General features: G+C 41.1%; 1 protein-coding gene across 1 annotated transcript; it reads left to right on the top strand.

Annotated features, from left to right (window-relative positions):
- Window positions 1-19,752: 19,752 nt before the first annotated feature.
- ADRA2C (adrenoceptor alpha 2C) lies at window positions 19,753-21,767 on the top strand. Its single transcript, XM_082760301.1, has one exon. The coding sequence runs from the start codon at window positions 19,793-19,795 to the stop codon at window positions 21,116-21,118; it is 1,326 nt and encodes a 441-aa protein (XP_082616427.1). The 5' UTR covers window positions 19,753-19,792; the 3' UTR covers window positions 21,119-21,767.
- Window positions 21,768-21,999: the final 232 nt, after the last annotated feature.

Below are 21,999 nucleotides of genomic sequence, written 5' to 3'. Positions count from 1 at the left end.
GACTCCCAATTGACATCTTAACTAAATCATTTTAGTAAACAAATAAGAAAAAGAATTGAAAAGAGGAAGATTGAAAGACAATGAAAATGTCTGTGTAAAAGCTGAATCCCATAGTTTTATGAGTTCCAGCTGATATCAGAGAAAAGCAGTAATTACCAAGTAAATCTCTCATGCTCATCAAATGACTGGAAGGTCTTTAATGCTGGCAAAACAACTATAGATCTTCCCCAATCAACTTCCATATCACAAGAAAAGGAGGATATTTATCATTGTTGGACTTTTATGCAGTTATTTCTTTGCCACTTTGAATTCTCTTTTCTAATCCATTGATAAATAAACAGTTTTATAAATAATGTTATTTTAGAATCCTTTATAACTAAAGAAAGAAAGAACTACTTTGACATCCCAATCAAACACACTGTGATTGCAATAAAGTCTTACAAAATCTCACTGCCTATCCTCATTTCCTGTCCTCTTCAGCAGTGCTCCAGTGACAGCACCATGTCAGTATGCAAGTCATGGACAGTGGTCCCCTCTGATAGCAGGCTCTTCCACTGCATTTGGTCTGTTTGATCATCTGGTCTGTTTTCATTATATCTTTTTTTTTTTTTTAGTATTAGTTTTTTTATTTTCCCCATGTCAAAATAGCTAAAGCATCTTTCTGTAACATATCAAGATTCCCTTCATTAGTTGAAAAATTAGGTACTATTGACTACAAGCTAGCAAATAACCCATTTACATTTCTAACTGCCTTTTTTTTTTCATTAGTCTTGCAACATCGTGACATTCTTTATCATTTATAACACCTTACATAGGTTTTTCTCAGATGTGGAAAGTGACATTTTTCCCAGCCCCTGAACTGTTCATCTCTGGCCTGACAATTCATATTCCCTCTACATACATGTAAAAGTCTGTGTCTGATGAATAGAGTGGAGAATTGTAGTTGTCAGGAATGATGGCTTGAGTTACATATCTCTGGTTTTCACCTGGGACACCACCTCCCTTTTATGGATTCTCTTTTCCTAAAATTAAGGGATGTACCTGAGTCAGTTCATATTCAGTTCTTTCTAGTTCACCTGAAAATGTTTTAGAGTAAAAGAAAGGTAAGGTTTCTAGGGTATGCCATGATTGCAAAGACCTGTTCTAAAAGTACTGAAATGGAAAAGTTTATTGTTGACTTTAGTAGTAGCTATGGCAACACAGACCAATGGAAGCCCACTGAAGGCTTTTGTCAAGCAATACATTAATTTTCCTCTCAGGGAAGTGCTAGTCAGGTCCTCCAGGAGCAGAGGTCAGCCCCACATCCCTGTGGGAAGAGAGATGGACATGGTTGCACATGTTCCATGATACAAGTGTATCCTACACCTATACCATGGCTGCCACAACTGGCATTATTCAGCAGTGGGGTTGGCCTCTTCATGGGTGAAGTTCGTCCCTGATAGGAGCTGCAGCAATGACTGGCGATAAATTATTGGGGTAAAAATGTGCAGTGGTTCAGAGGGAGGGTGAAAGGCTGCAAGAAGAATAAAAACAGTTCATTAATGTGGGAGGGATTGGTTATTCCCTTCATCATCAAGCCACATTGAATATATTTTGTTTTCAGCAATTGTTTTGGTACTCCTATCAATCAAACCTAAAAATCTTTTATTTTACTGGAACTATTTGCTAGAATTATTCTCTTTAACTGAAGGCTTGACCACTAAGAAGGATAAAATGAACAAGTTCACCACCTCTCACTACATTCCTTGAGGAAGAAGGTGAAGATTTTTCATCTTAAAAAAATTACTTAATAAATCTTTGTAGACTGAAGAAGAATAAAAGCCCTAGCCCTTTTTTATGCACTATATACATATATATATATATATACATGAGGATAAATAATTTAGTTCAATACATCTCACTTCTCACTAAATAATTTTAGTCATCATTCAGAGAAATGCTGGAATGAAAATCAACTGAGCCACATTCAAATATTACATACATTTCACCTGATATATTTATTCATCTTTATGATTTCCACATGATTAAATAAAAGTACTTTCAGGGGAGAGTCTGGATGACAGTAGTTCAGGGAGGTGGCAAACAGAACACGTATGTCAACTCTGTTTCCACTCTGAGTTGCTGGTCAACAGATTTAGTGCAAACATAGGTCTTTCAATTTATTCAGTGTATGGAAAAAACAGTTTATATATACAGCTTTAAAAGGACAATGTACTGAGGAAGTCAAAACAATTTCTGATGGCTTCTGTAGATTAAAAGGTTGGCTTAAGTACGCATTACTGGAGGATAACTATTTAAAAAAAAATACTACAAATTAACCACATTTAAGATCTTGATTTAATGAATTTTCCTCAATTTCAAGTGCACAGTCAAAATCATACTATTGTGTAGTGGAATGCCTGCTGAAATAGCTATAATTTCTGAGATAATGAACATGTGTGATCTCATTTTAACTGCCAACTTCTAGAATGTTCAAAATGTTCTATAACTTCTAAAATCTTTTTGGATAGGTTTTGGTAAACTACATAAAGAAGAAACCACCTCCCTCTTCTGTTTTCAGCTTCAGTTAGAATTAAGATACTGATGCATTTTATTTCTATATGTTCTTCTCTGATGATACGAACCCACCTTCTTCCTGAGTGCATGTGCTTTCACACATTACACTGACACATTGATCACAGACTTGTGTCTGCTTTATTTATTTATTTATTTTTATTTTTCCTCTTCAGAAAAGAAAGGTTGCTTCATTGGAAATGGTTGTTTCATTGCTGTTAAAACCTATTTCCTCATCTGTCTGGAGAAGGTTCCAGTCCACCTCTCCTCCCCCCCAAACAGACCGCTACCTGACAGAACAGGAGCAAAGGGAAGGAATGGGATTTACAGCTCCTCCAAAAATTTTCTGTTTGAGAGGAGAAAGTATTTTGACTAAAGACAATTAAGGAACTCATATCTGGGGAGGCCATAGAGGAAGAATAATTCTGGATGTCACTTCTTCCATTAAAGATGTCTAAAAACATAAACATCTTTATGACAGAGAACACAAAATAGCATTTATTCTTCGAGTGACAGGAAACACAATGGTTAAGAGTCTGATATAAAAATATCTACTTAAGGAAAATACTAAATAAATAAATAAATAAGAAATAAGAATCCTCTGACACAATATCAACCAGATAACTCAAACCTTGAAGAACAAGCTAGAAATAAACTAATAGAACAATCATTATTTGCAACTCCTGGTGTTATTCCACCATCATTCATAGATAGGCAGAGAGTTAAAGTATTTCTGATAGAAAATCAAAAATATCAGAGTATTTTGCAGGAAAATATTGATTCCTATAGCATTTTCTGAGGAAAAACATTAAAATAAAACATCTCCATATGACTAAAACAAACATGTTTGAATATTGTAAAGGAGATGCATAAAATCTCATCTGAAGCTTGATTCATTTGCCTACATTTTGTCAACATAAGACTAAAGGTAGTGTTGAAATCTGGAGGTTAAGCAAGACGTGTTATGGCACTGATACTGGACATCTAGGTTTAGACCACTGAACCAGGCCTTTTTGTCTTGTTCCATTTAAGGATGAAACCAACAATTGAGAAATCTCAAAACATCATAAGAAATCAACATTTACCTCACCTGTATAAAATTACTTGCCATTAGTAAGGTAATTGTGTTTTTTGTTTGTTTGCTTGCTTATTTGTACCAAATTCAGCTGAGATCCAAAACATTGTAACTGATACAGATTAATAAAAATAATATTCTTTGAGTAAGATGCTTCGATGGTAAGGACCGGATTAAATATGTATGTTCACAGCAGGAAAATGTTTCTTATTATTAATTGTTCTACATTACATGATTGTAACCGGATCTATTTTTCTTGAAGAAGTAAAAAATCATAGAATCATAGAATCATAGAATATCCTGAGTTGGAAGGGACCCTTAAGGATCATCAAGTCCAACTCTTGACACCGCACAGGTCTACCCAAAAGTTCAGACCATGTGACTAAGTGCACAGTCCAATCTCTTCTTAAATTCAGACAGGCTCGGTGCAGTGACCACTTCCCTGGGGAGCCTGTTCCAGTGTGCAACCACCCTCTCTGTGAAGAACCCCCTCCTGATGTCAAGCCTAAATTTCCCCTGCCTCAGCTTAACCCCATTCCCACGGGTCCTGTCACTGGTGTTAATGGAGAAAAGGTCTCCTGCCTCTCGACACCCCCTTCCGAGGAAGTTGTAGACTGTGATGAAAAAGCTACATTATTTTAAAGAAATCTTTCTTCTAACGACTCCATTTTTAAAATATCTTTTCCAGTAATTGCAGCTGTAAAGGGGTGCACAGCAGTTTGCAGGGGACATTAAAGTGCCAGTAATTAAACACTGCAGGAATGAAATTTTGAATGAAGATGGTTTGCTGTTTTCTATCTTCAAAATGTTTTAAAATTAATTCCCAATAAATTCACATAGTTTTTCATTTCATATTCATTTTTTAAATGAATGCAGAATATCCATAAAAAGGATTCACTTTTTACCCCAAGAAACACCAAAGTTCCTGGAATAGCTTATCAGTGCTTATTTGTATCTCTTGTCAGTTTTGAGGTGCTTTATTTTGAGATAACTCACAACTCGCTGTAAAGGAGGCTGATGATTATAGGATTCCTCCACAGCATTGATTAAATTTATTCAGGTTAGAAATACATTACTCTCTTCACTGGTCAATATTCGTTCTCCTGAATCTTCAGATTTTATTATTTGATGAATTCTACAAACATGACAGAATTTTCAAATCTAGGAGTACTGCAAACTCACAAAACAAATGTTTGCTTCAACTTTTATCAGGATCAAATACCGAAGATATTTGAATATCATTCTATTTTCATCAAGGCATTGGAATCAGCAGGTAAAGGACAGCCTACTCGCTTTTTTTCATTGTTTTGTTCATTCAGTGCTCTCCTTTTGACTTTCAAAATAAGACAGGGGGACACATTTAGCTAAAATTCACAGGCATTTTCTTGAAACATGCACACCTATATGCTTAAATAGCTTACCAAGGCTATTGCAGAAAGATTTTGTCTTATTCCTATTAACATTGGATATAGATCTTTGCATACTGGTCACCAATTAGAAGCACTGGAGACTACTTTAAGACTACTTGAGACTACTTTGAGACTACTTAGGAGATCTTAGGAGAAAAAAGAGGGTTTATAAGCTTTGGAAAAGTGGGCAGGCCACTAGGGAGGACTTTAAGGATGTAGTGAGGCTGTGCAGGGAAAAAAATTAGGAAGGCCAAAGCTCATCTGGAGCTCAATCTGGCTACTGCCGTTAAAGATAACAAAAAACGTTTCTATAAATACATCAACACAAAAAGGAGGACTAAGGAGAATCTCCATCCTTTACTGGATGCGGGGGGAAACTTAGTTACAAGAGATGAGGAAAAGGCGGAGGTGCTCAATGCCTTCTTTGCCTCAGTCTTTAGCGACAATACCGGATGTTCTCTGGATACCCAGTACCCTGAGCTGGTGGAAGGGGATGGGGAGCAGGATGTGGCCCTCACTATCCATGAAGAACTGGTTGGTGACCTGCTACGGCACTTAGATGTGCACAAGTCGATGGGGCCGGATGGGATCCACCCAAGGGTACTGAGGGAACTGGCAGAGGAGCTGGCCAAGCCACTGTCCATCATTTATCAACAATCCTGGCTATCGGGGGAGGTCCCAATCGACTGGCGGCTAGCAAACGTGACGCCCATCTACAAGAAGGGCCGGAGGGCAGACCCAGGAAACTACAGGCCTGTCAGTTTGACCTCAGTGCCAGGGAAGCTCATGGAGCAGATCCTCCTGAGAGTCATCATGCAGCACTTGAAGGGGAAGCAGGCGATCAGGCCCAGTCAGCATGGCTTTATGAAAGGCAGGTCATGCCTGACGAACCTGATCTCCTTCTATGACAGAGTGACGCGCTGGGTGGATGAGGGAAAGGCTGTGGATGTGGTCTACCTTGACTTCAGCAAGGCTTTTGACACCGTCTCCCACAGCATTCTCCTCAAGAAACTGGCTGCTCTTGGCTTGGACTGGCGCACGCTTCGTTGGGTTAGAAACTGGCTGGATAGCCGGGCCCAAAGAGTCGTGGTGAATGGAGCCAAGTCCAGTTGGAGGCCAGTCACTAGTGGCGTCCCCCAGGGCTCGGTGCTGGGGCCGGTCCTCTTTAATATCTTCATCGATGATCTGGACGAGGGCATTGAGTGCACCCTCAGTAAGTTTACAGATGACACCAAGTTAGGTGCGTGTGTCGATCTGCTTGAGGGTAGGAAAGCTCTGCAGGAGGATCTGGATAGGCTGCACCGATGGGCTGAGGTCAACTGCATGAAGTTTAACAAGGCCAAGTGCCAGGTCCTGCACCTGGGGCGCAATAACCCCAAGCAGAGCTATAGGCTGGGAGAGGAATGGTTGGAGAGCTGCCAGGCAGAGAAGGACCTGGGAGTGATGGTGGATAGTCGGCTGAATATGAGCCAGCAGTGTGCTCAGGTGGCCAAGAAGGCCAACGGCATCCTGGCTTGTATCAGGAACAGTGTGACCAGCAGGGCTAGGGAGGTGATCGTCCCCCTGTACTCAGCTCTGGTGAGGCCGCACCTCGAGTACTGTGTTCAGTTTTGGGCCCCTCGCTACAAGAAGGACATCGAGGTGCTTGAGCGGGTGCAGAGAAGGGCGACGAAGCTGGTGAGGGGCCTGGAGAACAAGTCCTACGAAGAGTGGCTGAGGGAGCTGGGCTTGTTCAGCCTGGAGAAGAGGAGGCTCAGGGGCGACCTTATCGCTCTCTATAGGTACCTCAAGGGAGGCTGTAGCGAGGTGGGGGTTGGTCTGTTCTCCCACGTGCCTGGTGACAGGACGAGGGGGAATGGGCTTAAGTTGAGCCAGGAGAGTTTTAGGTTAGATGTTAGGAAGAACTTCTTTACTGAAAGAGTTGTGAGGCATTGGAACAGGCTGCCCAGGGAAGTGGTGGAGTCACCATCCCTGGAAGTCTTCAAAAGACGTTTAGATGTAGAGCTTAGGGATATGGTTTAGTGGGGACTGCTAGTGTTAGGTCAGAGGTTGGACTCAATGACCTTGAGGTCTCTTCCAACCTAGAAATTCTGTGATTCTGTGATACTTTAAGGCACTGACACTACTTCAAGACAGCACGCCAAAATTAAAGCAGCACTACCTATAATAAGAATGCTATATTAGAAACAAAAAGAGATATGACAACAAAATATGACTCTTGCTTTGAACAGAAAATGTAAAATATGTATTAAGTGTTGTTCATTTCAGTAGTAATCAATTCATAAATATACAGACATGGATCATTAGCATTTGGAAACAAACATTGCTTCTTTTCTAAGAGTTGAACACCTCAAGCACAGCAACTGATGCTTTTCATATTCCATTTCAGTATATTTTTGATATTTCTACTCTATTTGCTTCCAAAATAAATTAGGACTGTAATACTATCAATACTGTCCTTATAAAGTTTTTCCATACTCCCAATCACCCAATCTGACCTTTTAGTTTGTTCTTGAAATTCTGTTCCTTTAAGTCTCAAAGGTAAAAAAGAAGATAACATCCCAGTATATATTTTGTCAGTTGCTGATGGTTTACAAGTTCTTTTTAATCAAGAAACCACAAAAGAGGCCACTTCTTTTTCATATACATATGGCTCATTAAACATTCTTGGCAGTCACTGATACTGTTATTGGAAAGCCTGAATTAAAAATTTCTTCTGTTGATGGCAGCAATTGTTAAGGGAGAGCCTCCGATACTGGACAAGTCATTGCACACCCCATCATCCTGTTCTTTTCTGGGAGTTAAAAAACAAAGTACAGCCAACTGACATAAGCACTTCTGTCTTCCAGTTTTCAGTGTTCTCCTTGTGTTCTATCCATTCTATCAAAATTCATTCTATTTCCAGAGCCTGGTGTTTCCTCATTACCAGGTGTTTCTGAAGGCCTCCTTCTTATTTAGTCAACAGGAACTATTTAGGTCCTCTGAATACAGCCTAGATTACTGACCTCTAGCATTATACTAAGGAGGAATGGCACATATTCAGGAATGTTTTCTGTGTATGGAGCAAAAGCTTGGAGTTGCAGCCTCCAAACAAGAAAATGAGGCACTAACTTCTGGCCACCAACCCCCAGGCAGAGCTCCCCAACAAGCAGCAGTATACCAGGGACTCTGCTCTTGCTTAGGGACCATGAAACTGCCCTAAACATGTTCTGCAGCTGATAAAAAGCAGTGTGCTATGGCCCAGCTCTGCCTCTTGTCTTGTGAGGGACATGTGGAATGTCTACACATGCCTTGAGAAGGAGGAGCTGGGTGATAGCAAATGGGACATCATAGCAGAATGGCCCAGGCTGTTTTCAGAAAAACTCTGGCCGATGAAAATCACCATCAGCAACATTACCAGCCAGTCCATTACTACATGGAAGCACACAAAGGGCTTCCCTCTCCTGTCACTTGCAGTGGTATAAACCAGAATGAATCCTGTGGAATGTAGTCAATTCAGTCTGACATTAACCTAGAACAAATGTCTTTATCTAGCCTCTTTATGTATACTGAGAAACAGGGCTTTGTTGTTGTAATTATATTTTTTTAAAGATGTGAGTTGCATAAATCTCATAATCATTTCCTCTGCCTATAATGGCTGTAATCTGCAGTTCAAGACGATTCCTAATTAATATTAATTCCCACCCTGTGCACAGTGTGTTTTGGCAAGTAATTAGGTCTGAAGGGATGGCAAAACACACTGATCTTCAAATTTTGAACAATTTAATTACAGGCTTGTTTTCTGTGTGGAGCTGCATAAGCTATGAGTTGAGCACAGTGCATCAGTGTGGTCCTGTTATTGAGGACAACTCTGGAGTGAACAGCAGAGAATTCTCTGCAGGAGGGAAGGCAGACTGCTCAGGCCTCTACCCCAAAATCATTTGACTGAAATGAAAGCCAAACTATTAGTTATTGTGAGTGACCATTCATCTGGAGGCAGCTCTGTCAGACTGCTGAATTTGCTGCAAACGCCTTGCTAAGAGATGCTGAAAATAACATCCTGCAACAGGATATGTGTAAAATTTTTGAAAAAAAGTAGCCACTGGAATATTAAAAATTTTAAATGAGTTAAACAAAGCTGTCTTTATTATGGATCTACAGAGTAATCCTGGATGACTCCACATGAGAAACTACCCCCTTTACTCTTTTAGAAACTCAGCCCTTTGTTAGGCCAGGTTGGATGGGACATTGGACAACCTGGTCTAATGGAATGTGTCTCTTCCCATGGCAGGGGGATTGGTGATCTTTAAGGTCTTTTCCAACACAAACCATTCTATGTTTCTATATCCTTAAATTTATTGCTTAGCATTTTTACTCATTAAGCTTGACTGGCTAATGCTGAGGCCACCTGAAGGACAAGTTACTGCTACTGTTAAGGCCTATCTGTCCCAACCAGTCATTCACTACACGTTTCTTTGATGCTGCATTAGGGGATATTCACTGGTAGGGGAAGCTTTGAACCTTTTACCTGTCCTTTTAACACACATTCTAATGGAATACTGAAAATTAACACTAATAAGATAGCTGTTAAGCATCTCACTCCATTTTTAAAAGCCAATGCCTTTACCTAGCCAAAGTCATTAATGCAAAGTGATCAAAGTACCAGAAGGAACAAGATTGCTAATCTGTCAATAGCTTTCTTGACGGAGAAAGATAATAGAGGGAAATAATTAAATTTGTAATGGTAAGCAACAAATGCTTTATAAATGATTAAATGTGTTTTCACAGGTGTTTCAGAAAGGCCTTACTTGTAAATTCCTTCCTTGTAACTTAGCTCTAATTGAGGTGGATAGGATCCAAGATTTGCACCTGCTGGAATTGCTCAAGTATAAGTAGCATGAACCAGAACATCTGACAGGAGGTGCTCATGATCAAAGATCAAGAAAGAGCTATGATGCATTGGTATTTCCTTGCAGGATACTCCCAGCACTGTTAAGCATATTTGCCTACTTTACTATGCAAAGTATTTACTCAAATAATTTAATTATTAAATAATAATGGATCTTAAATAGATGTGATAAAAATGTGTATCTGTCTGATCCACATCTACACTCCAAATCCTTTCACTTGGCCCTGGTACACTGCTTCATTACTTACAGCTCCGTATTTCCCTGGGAGCTTATGAGTACTCCTACAGGAAGGCTAACATAAGAAAGGCAACATTAAGCGACAGACATGTCTTATATCCCTCTGCAACGGACACCAAAATGCATTTGAACAGGAATTCTCTACGAATCTGTTGGAAAAGAACAGTTGGTAGATGTTACAGATATTAGTCCATTTATAATAACAGTGCACGTACACTGGTATTGAATGTTTATGGTGGTACATTATGTTTACATAAACGCTCACATTTAGGTAGGGACATTTTCTGTGCTGAAGTCTGAATCAGACATTCATGACTCTTAAGCACTGTTGTTGAAACAAGAGTTTGAGTTACATTTTTGATTCTGCATGAAATTAATAAAACTTCTTCACTACGATTTTTTCTTTGTATGACCTAGAGTTAATTTGTATGTCTTCTGCATTTTCATTTTAAAGACTACTGATTGCCAGAGTTAGCTGAATCTTATAAAACTATGACAAGCAAGTAGAATACAAATAAAAGAATGTTGTCTAGTGCTAAGCTGGCTCTGTTTTCCAATAGCTGCAGTAACTTAAATAATCAAGGACTGGTAACAGATAACATAGTTTTTTGATTCGTTATTGTCTTCCTACTCCTAATCAATGATTTCACTGAGTTATCTCTTTTTGATCTGAACTTTCTATGAACTTGAAATCAACAGTTCCATTGCATGACAGATAATAGCAGGCTACGGTACTTGCTCCTACTCCTGCTGTGCATCTCTTGAGAGTTAAACTATTCTTATTTGGAAAAGCCTGTGTTCACCACATTTAGTAGATAATTTGTTCCTAAAGGTATACTGCAATTTTTGACATGTTTTGCCCGATATTCTTAAAGATTGCCATTAACCTAGCTACAAATGTAAAGTATAATTTACTGCACACTGCAGATGTTCAAAGTAAATGGATAAGATCAGAAAAAACACAGCACTTGAGTCCATACTTTTTGGATGCTCTGTGGAGATGAAAATAACAGCTTCTTCCCTCCCTCCTCTCCTTTCTCTCTTGCTTGCTCTCTCTCTCTTTCTTTTCCTTGATTCATCCTTACTTCCAAACATGAGTAAGAATGTGTAACATGAATTGAGAATAAATTTTATTACATCTTTTCTGCTTTGTAACATGCCTCCAATGAGACGTTTTCACTTTAAATGACTTGTTTACTGATATTTACTGATTTGCCATTTCTAAATATAAGGCTTCATTCATCAAAACACAGAAAGACATGCATAATTTGATTTACATGCTTAAGACCAAATCCAAAATAGACAGTAAAATGTCAAAGGAGTATCTTTGACCCATGGGTGATTCTCCAGTGGATTGCATAAAATGTACCGAGAGATACTGCTGTAGCAGGGAAGGCCCACAACAAGTCACTACTCCAAAATTATCCCCAATTTTGGGCTCCTTTCTCGACTATATCACTTGTAATATAGGCTTGAAGTAGTCTCAAGTTATCAAAGAAGTGAAATATTATAGCACAGAGTGAATACTAGAATTATTGACAATAATTTAAGTGCAAGTGTGAAAATGACTACCATCTAAAGCCAGGCTGGAACAAATGAGTGTCATAAAGAAAAGAGTAATATTCTTTATAGGGTTTTTACTAGTCCTTACTACTAAAGTCCAGGGTGACATCAGTGATGTGTTGACTTGACAGTGTACACACAAGACCCACTTGACAATAGTGAAAAGTGTCTTCCTGATTGAATTGTCCTTTCTGGCAGAGGGATATTATTCCCCCACAATAAAATACACAAAATATGCTGGATCTCTTCTGGTTGCATTACTAGAAATCAGGTAGTTTTTTAATGTGTATGATGAAATTCAGACTCTAAGGCCATATGAACATCAATTATACATACACACCATTAAAATGAAAACAAAACAAAACAAGAGAATTAAGTTTGCAAGAAAAATTAATAGCTTTAATGAAGAATGAATACATAAAGAATGATTTTTAATTGACACATTCAAGAAAGCTTTCAGATATGGCAGAAACTTTGTTTGACATTATACAAAAAGTATAGGAAACCATTTGTAAATTTTGTATTAATTCAGCAGAGATTGTTCTTTATCAAAACTAGAAAAGAAGACTGGATTAGTAATGCCACATGGGATGCTATTACAGAAAAAAAGGCAGGATAAGTTAAATCTACTCAATACATTAAGGCCAAAAAGTAAACAAAGACAAAAGAAATAAAGATAAATAAAGATAAAGATAAAAGAAAATAAATAAAGATATTAAAGATAAAAGAAATAAAGATAAAGATAAAGCAGTAAAAAGATCGGCCAAAACAGGATAAAAGGCGCTGTGCTTATAGACAGACACTGAAAGCTGAAACAGCAGCACTGAAGGGAGACATGAGAACATTCATCAAGCTGTTTAAAGACTTTATGGAGATCTTAAGCCACAATGAGGAAATTGAAATAAGGAGTAATGACTAGGGAGAAAATAAATAAATAGGAAAAAAAAATCTTTTAGAGGAACAAAGGAACAGAAAGGCAGAACATCTCAAAAACTTTGCAAGAAAATGCTTCAATTTGCTAGTAAGGAATGGCAAAATTTGATATCTATCTTGAAGAATTCTAATATGCATGAGCTTAAAGTAGCCTCTGAGAGACAGAAGAAAGATAAATTATCAAATACAATTCAAATTACTATAGAACAGATATAAGGAAATGAAAAGGACATCACAACATTAGTGTATGTCCCCAAGGTTTGATATGAAAGCAGGAATATAGAATCTTCTCCTGTTCCCTTGGAAAGTCTTCAGTCTAGCTAACTACACTGAAGCCAATTACATTACTACAAAGCAGTAGCTTCAGAGTTGCCATTCATTGCAGGCTTAGGAAACACAGTAATATTTGCTCTAATTGATCTGGTATATACAAGAGCTTTCTCTTGAATAGCATCATACAACAGTGTAAGATTATGCCTCTTGTCCTGAATTGGATGTGGCTTGATTTGATAATGGATAGTCATAGCAGGTAGTACCAACCCTGGAAGTCTTTCATGTGGCAATTCAAAACATTAAGCATAAACATGCTGTGAATTGGATGCAGCTAGGAGGTGATAAACCTTGGTAACAAAAATTGTATCATCTACCTCACCTTCACTGAAATCCATTGGAATGGATTCTGCTTTGTGATCATTACTGTGGAAATAGGGCTTCAAATATAAATGAACTGAGTAGAGATGTAAGGTCTTGTAGTCAAAATCCATCTCATAAATAAATCAGTTGAAAGTATGTGATGAAAATGGCTGTCTTACCCTGATGCCAAATAAACAGGCTGTACAATTAACAGAGATAGGCAATCCCACAGATAAACTATCTATACATAATTTTCTCTATTGAGAAGCTGAAGCTTTTACAAATTTACATAACCTTATTCAAAATGCAAATAAATGCATTCTTTATATAAGTTCAGAAAAATAAATTAATTCCTTCTTATACATATTACTGTGCTTACTATAATATACATATTACTGTCTTGTATGATTATAAAACACATTGAAATCAAGTGAAAGAGTCTTCAAATACAGTGCGGAGTCCTAGAAAAAATAATACACTCATCCTGTGCAAATGGCACAGCTATCAGTACAGGTGTCTGGGAAGGCTATTTAAAGTCTGACTAAATAAATAAGAAATGAAGAAGCCTCACAATGAGTACAGATAACAGCAACAGTACAAATAGTAAAAAGGAATAGGGGACATAGATCTATTTTTCATGACTCTCCAGTAATAGAGAGAATCTAACAAATATTTCAGTGGTAGCCCCAGGTTTGGTTCCAAAGGGTTGAAGCAATGGCACTCTTGGCAACAGTTATGGCTGAAGCAATCTTGTTGCAAAAGCAAAAAAAAAAACAAAAAACAAAAAACAACACCACCAACAAAAAAAAATACAGAAACCAGCCAGCCAAGATATGCCTAACTAACATTATCTGACTTCTGTTGCATGTTCTTACAACCAACAGCAATGATACTGCTTAATAAGAGCATGAAAAAGGTCACAAATATATGACAGAATGTCAGAGAAAAAAATGCATTATGGAGCCGAACTGATAAATTTCTCTGTCACTTTCAGATCAAACATAATACTGACTTCAGCATGGTGATTTAGTTCCTCACCAAGGTAAATAAAAAAAAAAAGGAAAAAAAAAAATGTTTTTGATTTGGTCTTGATCCCTAAATTGTTAATGAAATATTCTTTCATATAAAGAATTGGTTTCAAAAAGATGAATTAATTTAATCAAAATTTTGTCTTTCTCTGGACATTGTACTGCTTTATTTATTTATTTATTTATTTATTAAAGAAAAACTCCCTATTTTCTTACATTTAGTTTCTTTCTTTCAAAATTCAGGACAGACTACTTACTATTTACCTCTTATCCCATTTTGCTATTACATGGATTTATTGTAGCTTCTCTCTTTAACTATTTACAGAGATTCCAGCTAACTCATTCTACTTGATCATTACATCCTGAGCAGAGTTATAATGCAAATGTGTCTTTAAAAGTATACAGATGTACAGAATGTTTTGTTAGCAGTTTCTTGTACAGTTGATAAGAATGTATAATTTTCTTGATTGATGTAAAGCTTAGTTTGAGAGACTAAAAAGCACTTCCAGATGTTTAGTACATAAGGCTGTCCTGTAAACCTTTCTATTTATCTAATACACATTTTCAAAGTTACAAGGCGGAATAAAGAACAAAGTTCTCACTGAAAATCAGGAATCACCTTCTCTATTAAGAAAGAAAACTTTGTTCTTTTCTAGAGGGAGGGATTAATTTGTTGTTTTTTAAGCAGAAAATGGCATTGAAGAGCATTTCTTTAACAGAATGATTACAATTATGATGACTTAAAGATATATAAAGAGGTAGGTTTGTAGGGAGAGGTAGTATTTGCCTTTAATTCAGCTGATACAGGTGGGAGGAAAAAAACAGACACGCTTTCAAGCATACAAGTCTTTCTTTTCTTGAGGTCTTAAAACATGGCAAAGTTTGGAAGAGCTTTATCTCCAACTGGCAAAAGCTTTATCTCCTAATTCTATGTACATGGAAGCACAGTGTACACTTCTGGCAGGTGATGTTGAATTCAAACCAAATACAACCTAACAGAAGCCTAAAGCGTATCAGTAGCACTATTTCCATTGACTTCAGTGGTTGGGTGGATATCAGTTTGATAACTGCCCCGAAATGTGGATTTGATTTCTTTTGGTCAGCACTGCCAAAGATTATCCAGTGACAGGTTTTGTGATTTCCCAAGACTTAAACCCAGGTGCAGGTGGTGGGTCTTTTTGACCAATACAGACTTCTTGTCAGTCAAACTGAATTAAAGGTCAGTCCAACTAGAGAGCCCAAGTAAAGAAGAACAAGAATTAGAGACAAAAAGCTATAAGAAGTAGTTCTGCTCCCATGGGATCTTCTCAGCCTTCTGTGATGGAAAGTTTGTTGTGGATGAGGGAACCAAAGCTGCACACCATACAGCGGGTAGATGGGTATGGCACAATATCTACCGGATTACTTCAGGAAGAACTGGGCTTGGATCAACTTAAGCCAGGTCCAATCCACTGCCTAAAGGAGCCTCATCCAGTCTCTAACCCTTCCTCCCCACCTTTTTTTTTTTTTTCCATGGGAATATATTATCACCTACGGACTGTGAGCTCCAATGCAGGCCAATAGTTAGGAGTTATTAAGTATTGGAAAGCCAGTTTTGAGAATGAACAAAATACTGTAAGGAGAGATGCATTTGAATCAGCATAAGGGCAGGAAAGGATAAAGAGTAGAAATGTGCCCACCTATCTTGCCAGGTTTCTAGAAACCTTATCCTTTATGTTTTATATCAAATCACTGATTTTCAAAAACATGACTACATTTGATTTATCCACTGTTTTTCACTCTGCTCCTATCTTTGTCTCTCAGTAGACTAAGCAGATTTTCATGAGGGCAGATTTCTCTTATCTATGCACATTTTTAATTCCTCTCTGTATGGTGATATACTGCTATTTAGGCACAGAGGACCCAAACTGGATCTCATTTACATATATGAAAATCCAAACGTTACTTCACTGGCTCCAGTGGAGTTATACTGAAATGATAAATGTGTGCCTAGGGCTCACTCTGTCAGCACATACTAGTGACTGAATTATTTCAGTTACAGTACAACTCTGGTGTTAAAGAAATCACAACATAAAATGGATATTATTGCTCCCAATTTATTTTTAATTTTCCTATATCTTTTACAATTGACATCTCCTCATTAGAAATGCCAAATAATTGCTCAGACATTCACTTGTCTCATTCCTTTTGTTAAGAAACTTCGGTATTATTTCAGCAAAGATAAATCTCTATTGAAAAGCTCTTTTAATCTGAAGCCCCGAGTTATTAGCTGAAAGTTTATTTCAAGTTCAAGCTCATACAACTCCAAGATATACTTGCTCATAAAACTCAGTAGGATATGTAGCTCGGTCTGCTTTCCTAATTACCCTAAGGGAATTGAATATCATGGGGCTTATATATCCCTTTTCTAACAGTTAGGTTTTGAATTCCAAGTGTTCATGTGATTTTGCAGTTTATATTTATGATATTTTAAGCCCAGATGGAAGCAGTTTGATAAACATTCTCGCTAATGTCATCCTGCCTAATGTCAGTCACATTAGAGGTTAGACTTTAAATTCCTGCACCTTGTCCTCTAAGTTCATAAACACCATTATGAAGCTTTCAAATATGAAGAACTGACCACAAGTATTAGGAATTTACTTCAGTGGTTATTCAGCTGTCATGTTAAAAATGTGCAATTTACTTCCCGTTTGAACTTTACTAACTTCAAATTCCATTCATTTATTCTTCCTGAGGCTTGGCAAATGTTTTTAAAGGGCCCTCCTTATCAAATTGCTTGTCTGTTTAGGAGGACTTGAGGGGATATCAGATTTCTATTTCATTTTGTTCTGCTTGTTACACTTTAGTTGTTTAGGTAATTACTGCTTCTGCATTTCAGTTGCATTAGAAAGTTTAGCTTCAACATGATGTCTTTTCTCTTTTAGATGCAGTCACAAGGTGTTTGTTGGTTAGTTTTCAAACAACAAAAAAACTTCAGAGTAAATTGCTTATAAAATAGATTGTTAGATCATAATCTTCAGAGGATTTTTCTTTCGCATCAGAGCCAAGCATATTCAGTTCCAGCCCTTCATAATCCAGTCCACGTAACTAAAATAACAAAGAGAAAGAAAAAAAGGAGTCAGTGCTTGTTGCACCAAAAAGGTAACTGGAATCAGAAAATCCCTTAACATTCCCCAAAGACAAAGGCTGTTCTATTTCAAGTTGAGGACAATTATAACACCGAGTTATACAATGAAGGATAAGTTCTCCTAGGTTTATGTTCCCTTAAAACTCACCTTTTTGCATTATAAAGATTATGATCATGGCAGTAGTAAACAGAATGTTTCCACCAGACTGTGACCTTCCCAACTCCTAGGGACACTGCATTTCTGGGTCCAGATGGGGCACAGAAGGGAGGCATAAGACAGCTGCTCAGACTGGGAATACCCATAGGCACAACATCAAATTCCTCTCCTTAGAAGTCAGCAGGGTGATGATGAAGGATTTTAGGCAACTCCAAAATTAGGTAGTAGCCACGGAATCCACTAAGGCTGTGGTTTTCAGTACCACAAGACCCTGCAAGACCTGTCATACATATCCACCTCGTTTACCACATTTTTACAGAGGAAAATGTGGCCATCTTGTGCAAGCTGGTAACGTTGCCACACAACATAAAAGGCATATATTATTATGGATTAAAAGCAACTACTGAAGTAACTAGCTGTGGATGAATTCATACGCTGTCTCACCTTAAATGAGCACAGCTAATCCTGTGGGTAGCGTTATGCTACTGTTATCAGATTTATACAAGTACAAGCTCTCTGCAGCGTGGCACTAAAAAAGGCAAGCACAGAAGCAAAGAGACCAGTGGGACAGCCCTTGCTTTGAAGACTTGTGATCTAAAATCCAGGCACCAAGGAGGGCTCCCAGAAGAGGAACACCACATATATTGCTGTTATCTTTACATTAACGTTATCCTAATCTCATAGTGTTGCAAAGAAGCACAAATTATGGAATGCTACAAATTGGAAGGGACCTCTGCAGGTCATCTCATCCAACCCCACTTCTGAAGCACAGCCACTTACAGAGGTTGACCAGGACCATGTCCAAATGGCTTCACAAAGGCAATCTCAAAAGCAGATTTTAGGGGATGAGAGATGTAGGGAGAGTGGATGGAGGAAAAGAGGGTGGGAAGAGAGAATGTATTTTCCAGAGCAAGGCAGAATTTTCTCAGGATCACACAGCACAAATCACAGACAGGTTATGCTGAATTACCTACTTCTACCCTCTTTTGGGCAGGTTCAGCTAGAGAAGGCAGCGTTAAAGTGGCACTGACTTAGTTTTTGTTGTCATTCCTCAAATTTTCTTTCTAAATGAAGGTAATGTAGTCACAGGGCTGCCTGCAGAGGTCTGAGGATATATCGCGCTGGCTACTCGCCACGGGCAGAGGGGGGTGAGGCAAGTTCATGGCTCCACTCCCCACCTTCCCACCTTTGTCGTGAAGAAGCAGAGCGACACATCCACACTCCTCGTGCACTCGGACTACTGAAAACACTCACCTGTCTCTTCCAGAGACGGTCTGAGCAAAACTCTGCGGCCGCTCCGCCACCGTAACAAAGCCCGAACTGAGGGGCTACCACCTCAAAACTCTTTCCCACCCCGTCTAGACTCCTCTACCTCCACAACCACACCCCGACACCCCCTCGCTAGGTGTGTCACCGCACACCCCGAGCACACCGACCGCCGCCTACCCCCGGCACCCCCCGCCCCGGGCGCTCCCCTCAGCGCGGCGCCAACGGCAGCGGGCGGGCGGAGGCCGCCCCCTCGCGGCCGCAGCACCCCCCGCAGGCGGCGCTCCGCCGGCAGCCCGGCCTCGCCGCCGCCCCTCACGGCACCGCCAACTTTTTTCTCGGCGGGGGGCTCGGCAGCGCGGCGGGGCCGGGCGCTCGGGGCGGTTTTATCGCGTTTTATTTCCCCCCCCTCCCTCCCCTCTTCGCCGGGGTGGTGTTGCGGGCGAGGCGGCTTCACCTGTCGGGACTGAGCATGCGCGATTGGGAGCGCGATGCAAGACTAGGACGGAGCCGCCGGGCAGCCGCGACTTCGCCGGGCTTGATGCCGCCGCCGCCGCCGCTCCGGACGCCGCTCCCCGTCAGGATCCAGCGCCCGCCCGCGGCTCCCCTCGGCCGGGCGGCGCCTTCCGCGGAGCCGGGGGCTGCGAGGAGCCGGGCATGAGCGGGCGGGCGGCGGCGGGGCCGAGCCGTGCCCCGCTGTCCCCTCAGCGGGGACCGGGCGGGGGCAGCGCGGCCGCGCTCCGCTCCTCGGCGGGGCGGCGCCGCCCGGCTCTGCCCTGAGGGGTCCGGGGGAGGTGCAGCCGGGGGGAGCCGCGCGGCTGGGGGGCGATGAGGAGGGCGGCGGGGCGGCGGCGGCGGGGCGGCGGGGCGGGGCGGGGGCTCGGCGGGGCTCTGTAGGACGCCGGCGCCCCGCACACCCACCATGGATCTGCTGCCGGTGGGGAACACGAGCCTGGGCTCCCCCAACGAGAGCCTGGCGCCGGCCCCCTCGTCGCCCCTCCTGAAGCCTCCGTCCCCCTACTCGCCCGCCGCCGTGGCCAGCCTGGCGGCGGTGGTGGGCTTCCTCATCGTCTTCACCATCGTGGGCAACGTGCTGGTGGTGATAGCCGTGCTCACCAGCCGGGCGCTGAGAGCCCCCCAGAACCTCTTCCTGGTGTCCCTGGCCAGCGCGGACATCCTGGTGGCTACTCTGGTCATGCCTTTCTCCTTGGCCAACGAGCTTATGAATTACTGGTACTTCGGCAAGGCTTGGTGTAACATTTACCTGGCGCTGGACGTGCTGTTCTGCACCTCCTCCATCGTCCACCTGTGCGCCATCAGTCTCGACAGGTATTGGTCGGTCACGCAGGCGGTGGAGTACAACCTCAAACGGACCCCCCGGCGGATCAAGGCCATCATCCTCACTGTCTGGCTCATTTCAGCTGTCATCTCCTTCCCACCTTTGATCTCCATGTACCGGGACCCCGAAGGAGATGTCTTTCCCCAGTGCAAGCTCAATGATGAGACGTGGTACATCCTTTCTTCTTGCATTGGCTCTTTCTTTGCCCCCTGCCTCATCATGGTGTTGGTCTATATCCGCATCTACCGCGTGGCCAAGCTAAGGACCAGGACCCTCTCTGAGAAGCGTACAATGCCAGAGGGGTCCTCCCAGACTGAGAATGGCTTGAGCCGTGCTGCTGCGGGCTGCACATCCCTGAGGATGCAGCTGGGAGAGAATGGACATTATTCAGTGCACCACTGGCGTAAAGCCTCTGAGCTGGAGGACATTGAGCTGGAGGAGAGCAGCACCTCAGAGAGCAGGCGGAGGCGGAGCCGGGAGGAGCATCCCCGCAAAAGCAGCAAGAGCCAGTCCTTCTCCTACTCATATTCCTCCAAGCACTCTAGTAGCCGTCTGTCCCGCTCTAGCAACCGCTCCATGGAATTCTTCTCATACCGCCGTCGCCGGAAGCGTAGCAGCATCTGCCGTAAGAAGGTCACCCAGGCCCGGGAGAAACGTTTCACTTTTGTGCTGGCCGTGGTCATGGGGGTCTTTGTAGTTTGCTGGTTCCCTTTCTTCTTCAGCTACAGCCTCTATGGTATTTGCCGGGAGGCATGTGAGGTCCCTGAGACTCTCTTCAAGTTCTTCTTCTGGATTGGGTATTGCAATAGCTCCCTCAACCCAGTCATCTACACCATCTTCAACCAGGACTTCCGCAGGTCCTTTAAACACATTCTCTTTAAGAAGAAGAAGAAGAACTTCCGGCATTGAGCTGGAGGAATGGATTTGCCTTGAGCAGAAGTGGAGTTAAAAGAGAAAGAAAAGGCTCTGTGCTGAAAAAGAAGGGAGGGAAGAGGACATGGGGATGGGGCAGATTGAGTAGGACAAGGGTTCGTCCCCTTGGTGGTGCAGAGTGGTGGTGTGGGGTATGGGGATGGTGTTGGAGAGGCTGAGTGCATTCACGGTGGTGCGGAACGGCGACATGGTGCTGGAGCAGCTGTGCTGGGGTGCAGATAGGTAAGCAGAGCGTGGAGGGATTGTCTTTGAGCCCTAACAGAAGGCACAGGGAATCCACAGAGGAAAATAGGTTAAGACACTGAGTTTGGCAGGCATTGAGCTTATAGGGGCTCTGGATTTATATGGGAAAACAAGCAGAGGCATCAAGAGGAAAAGATTAAGTGGTGGAATAGCAGATCAGAGTATTTATAAACAGAGCGGCTGAGGCCTGTGGTGGACTTGTCCCACTAAGAAATTGGCTTTTGCTGCTTATTTGGGGAAAAGTGCTAGGTACCAGGCACTGGCAGTCTTTTCAGTTATGAAAGGATTTAAATGTTTGCCAAAAAACCCTAAAGAACAATCCAAACTCTTTTCTAAATAAACCTTTGTACTGTTAAAACCTTCTGAATGATGATTTTACACAGGGCTTAAGTCAAGCATGGGGTTTTCTTTTTTTTTTGTTGTTTTCTTTTTTTTTTTTTTTCTTTTTTTTTTCTGAGGGGTCTTTTCATATAGAGTTGGGGATGGGAAATGTTTTTCCTATCTTCCTTTAATTTTTGATGTGTCACTGGGACAAACCTGGGAGTCTTGTATATTTTCATGAAATAAGAAAAAGAGCACATGCATCCCATGACCTTATTTCCCCCTGTTGGATT

The sequence above is a fragment of the Aythya marila genome (assembly GCF_965140915.1).
Source record: "Aythya marila genome assembly, chromosome: 4".
Lineage (NCBI taxonomy): Eukaryota > Metazoa > Chordata > Aves > Anseriformes > Anatidae > Aythya > Aythya marila.
The sequence above is the reverse complement of the archived record's forward strand: the minus strand, read 5'-3'. Positions and strand labels throughout refer to the sequence as shown.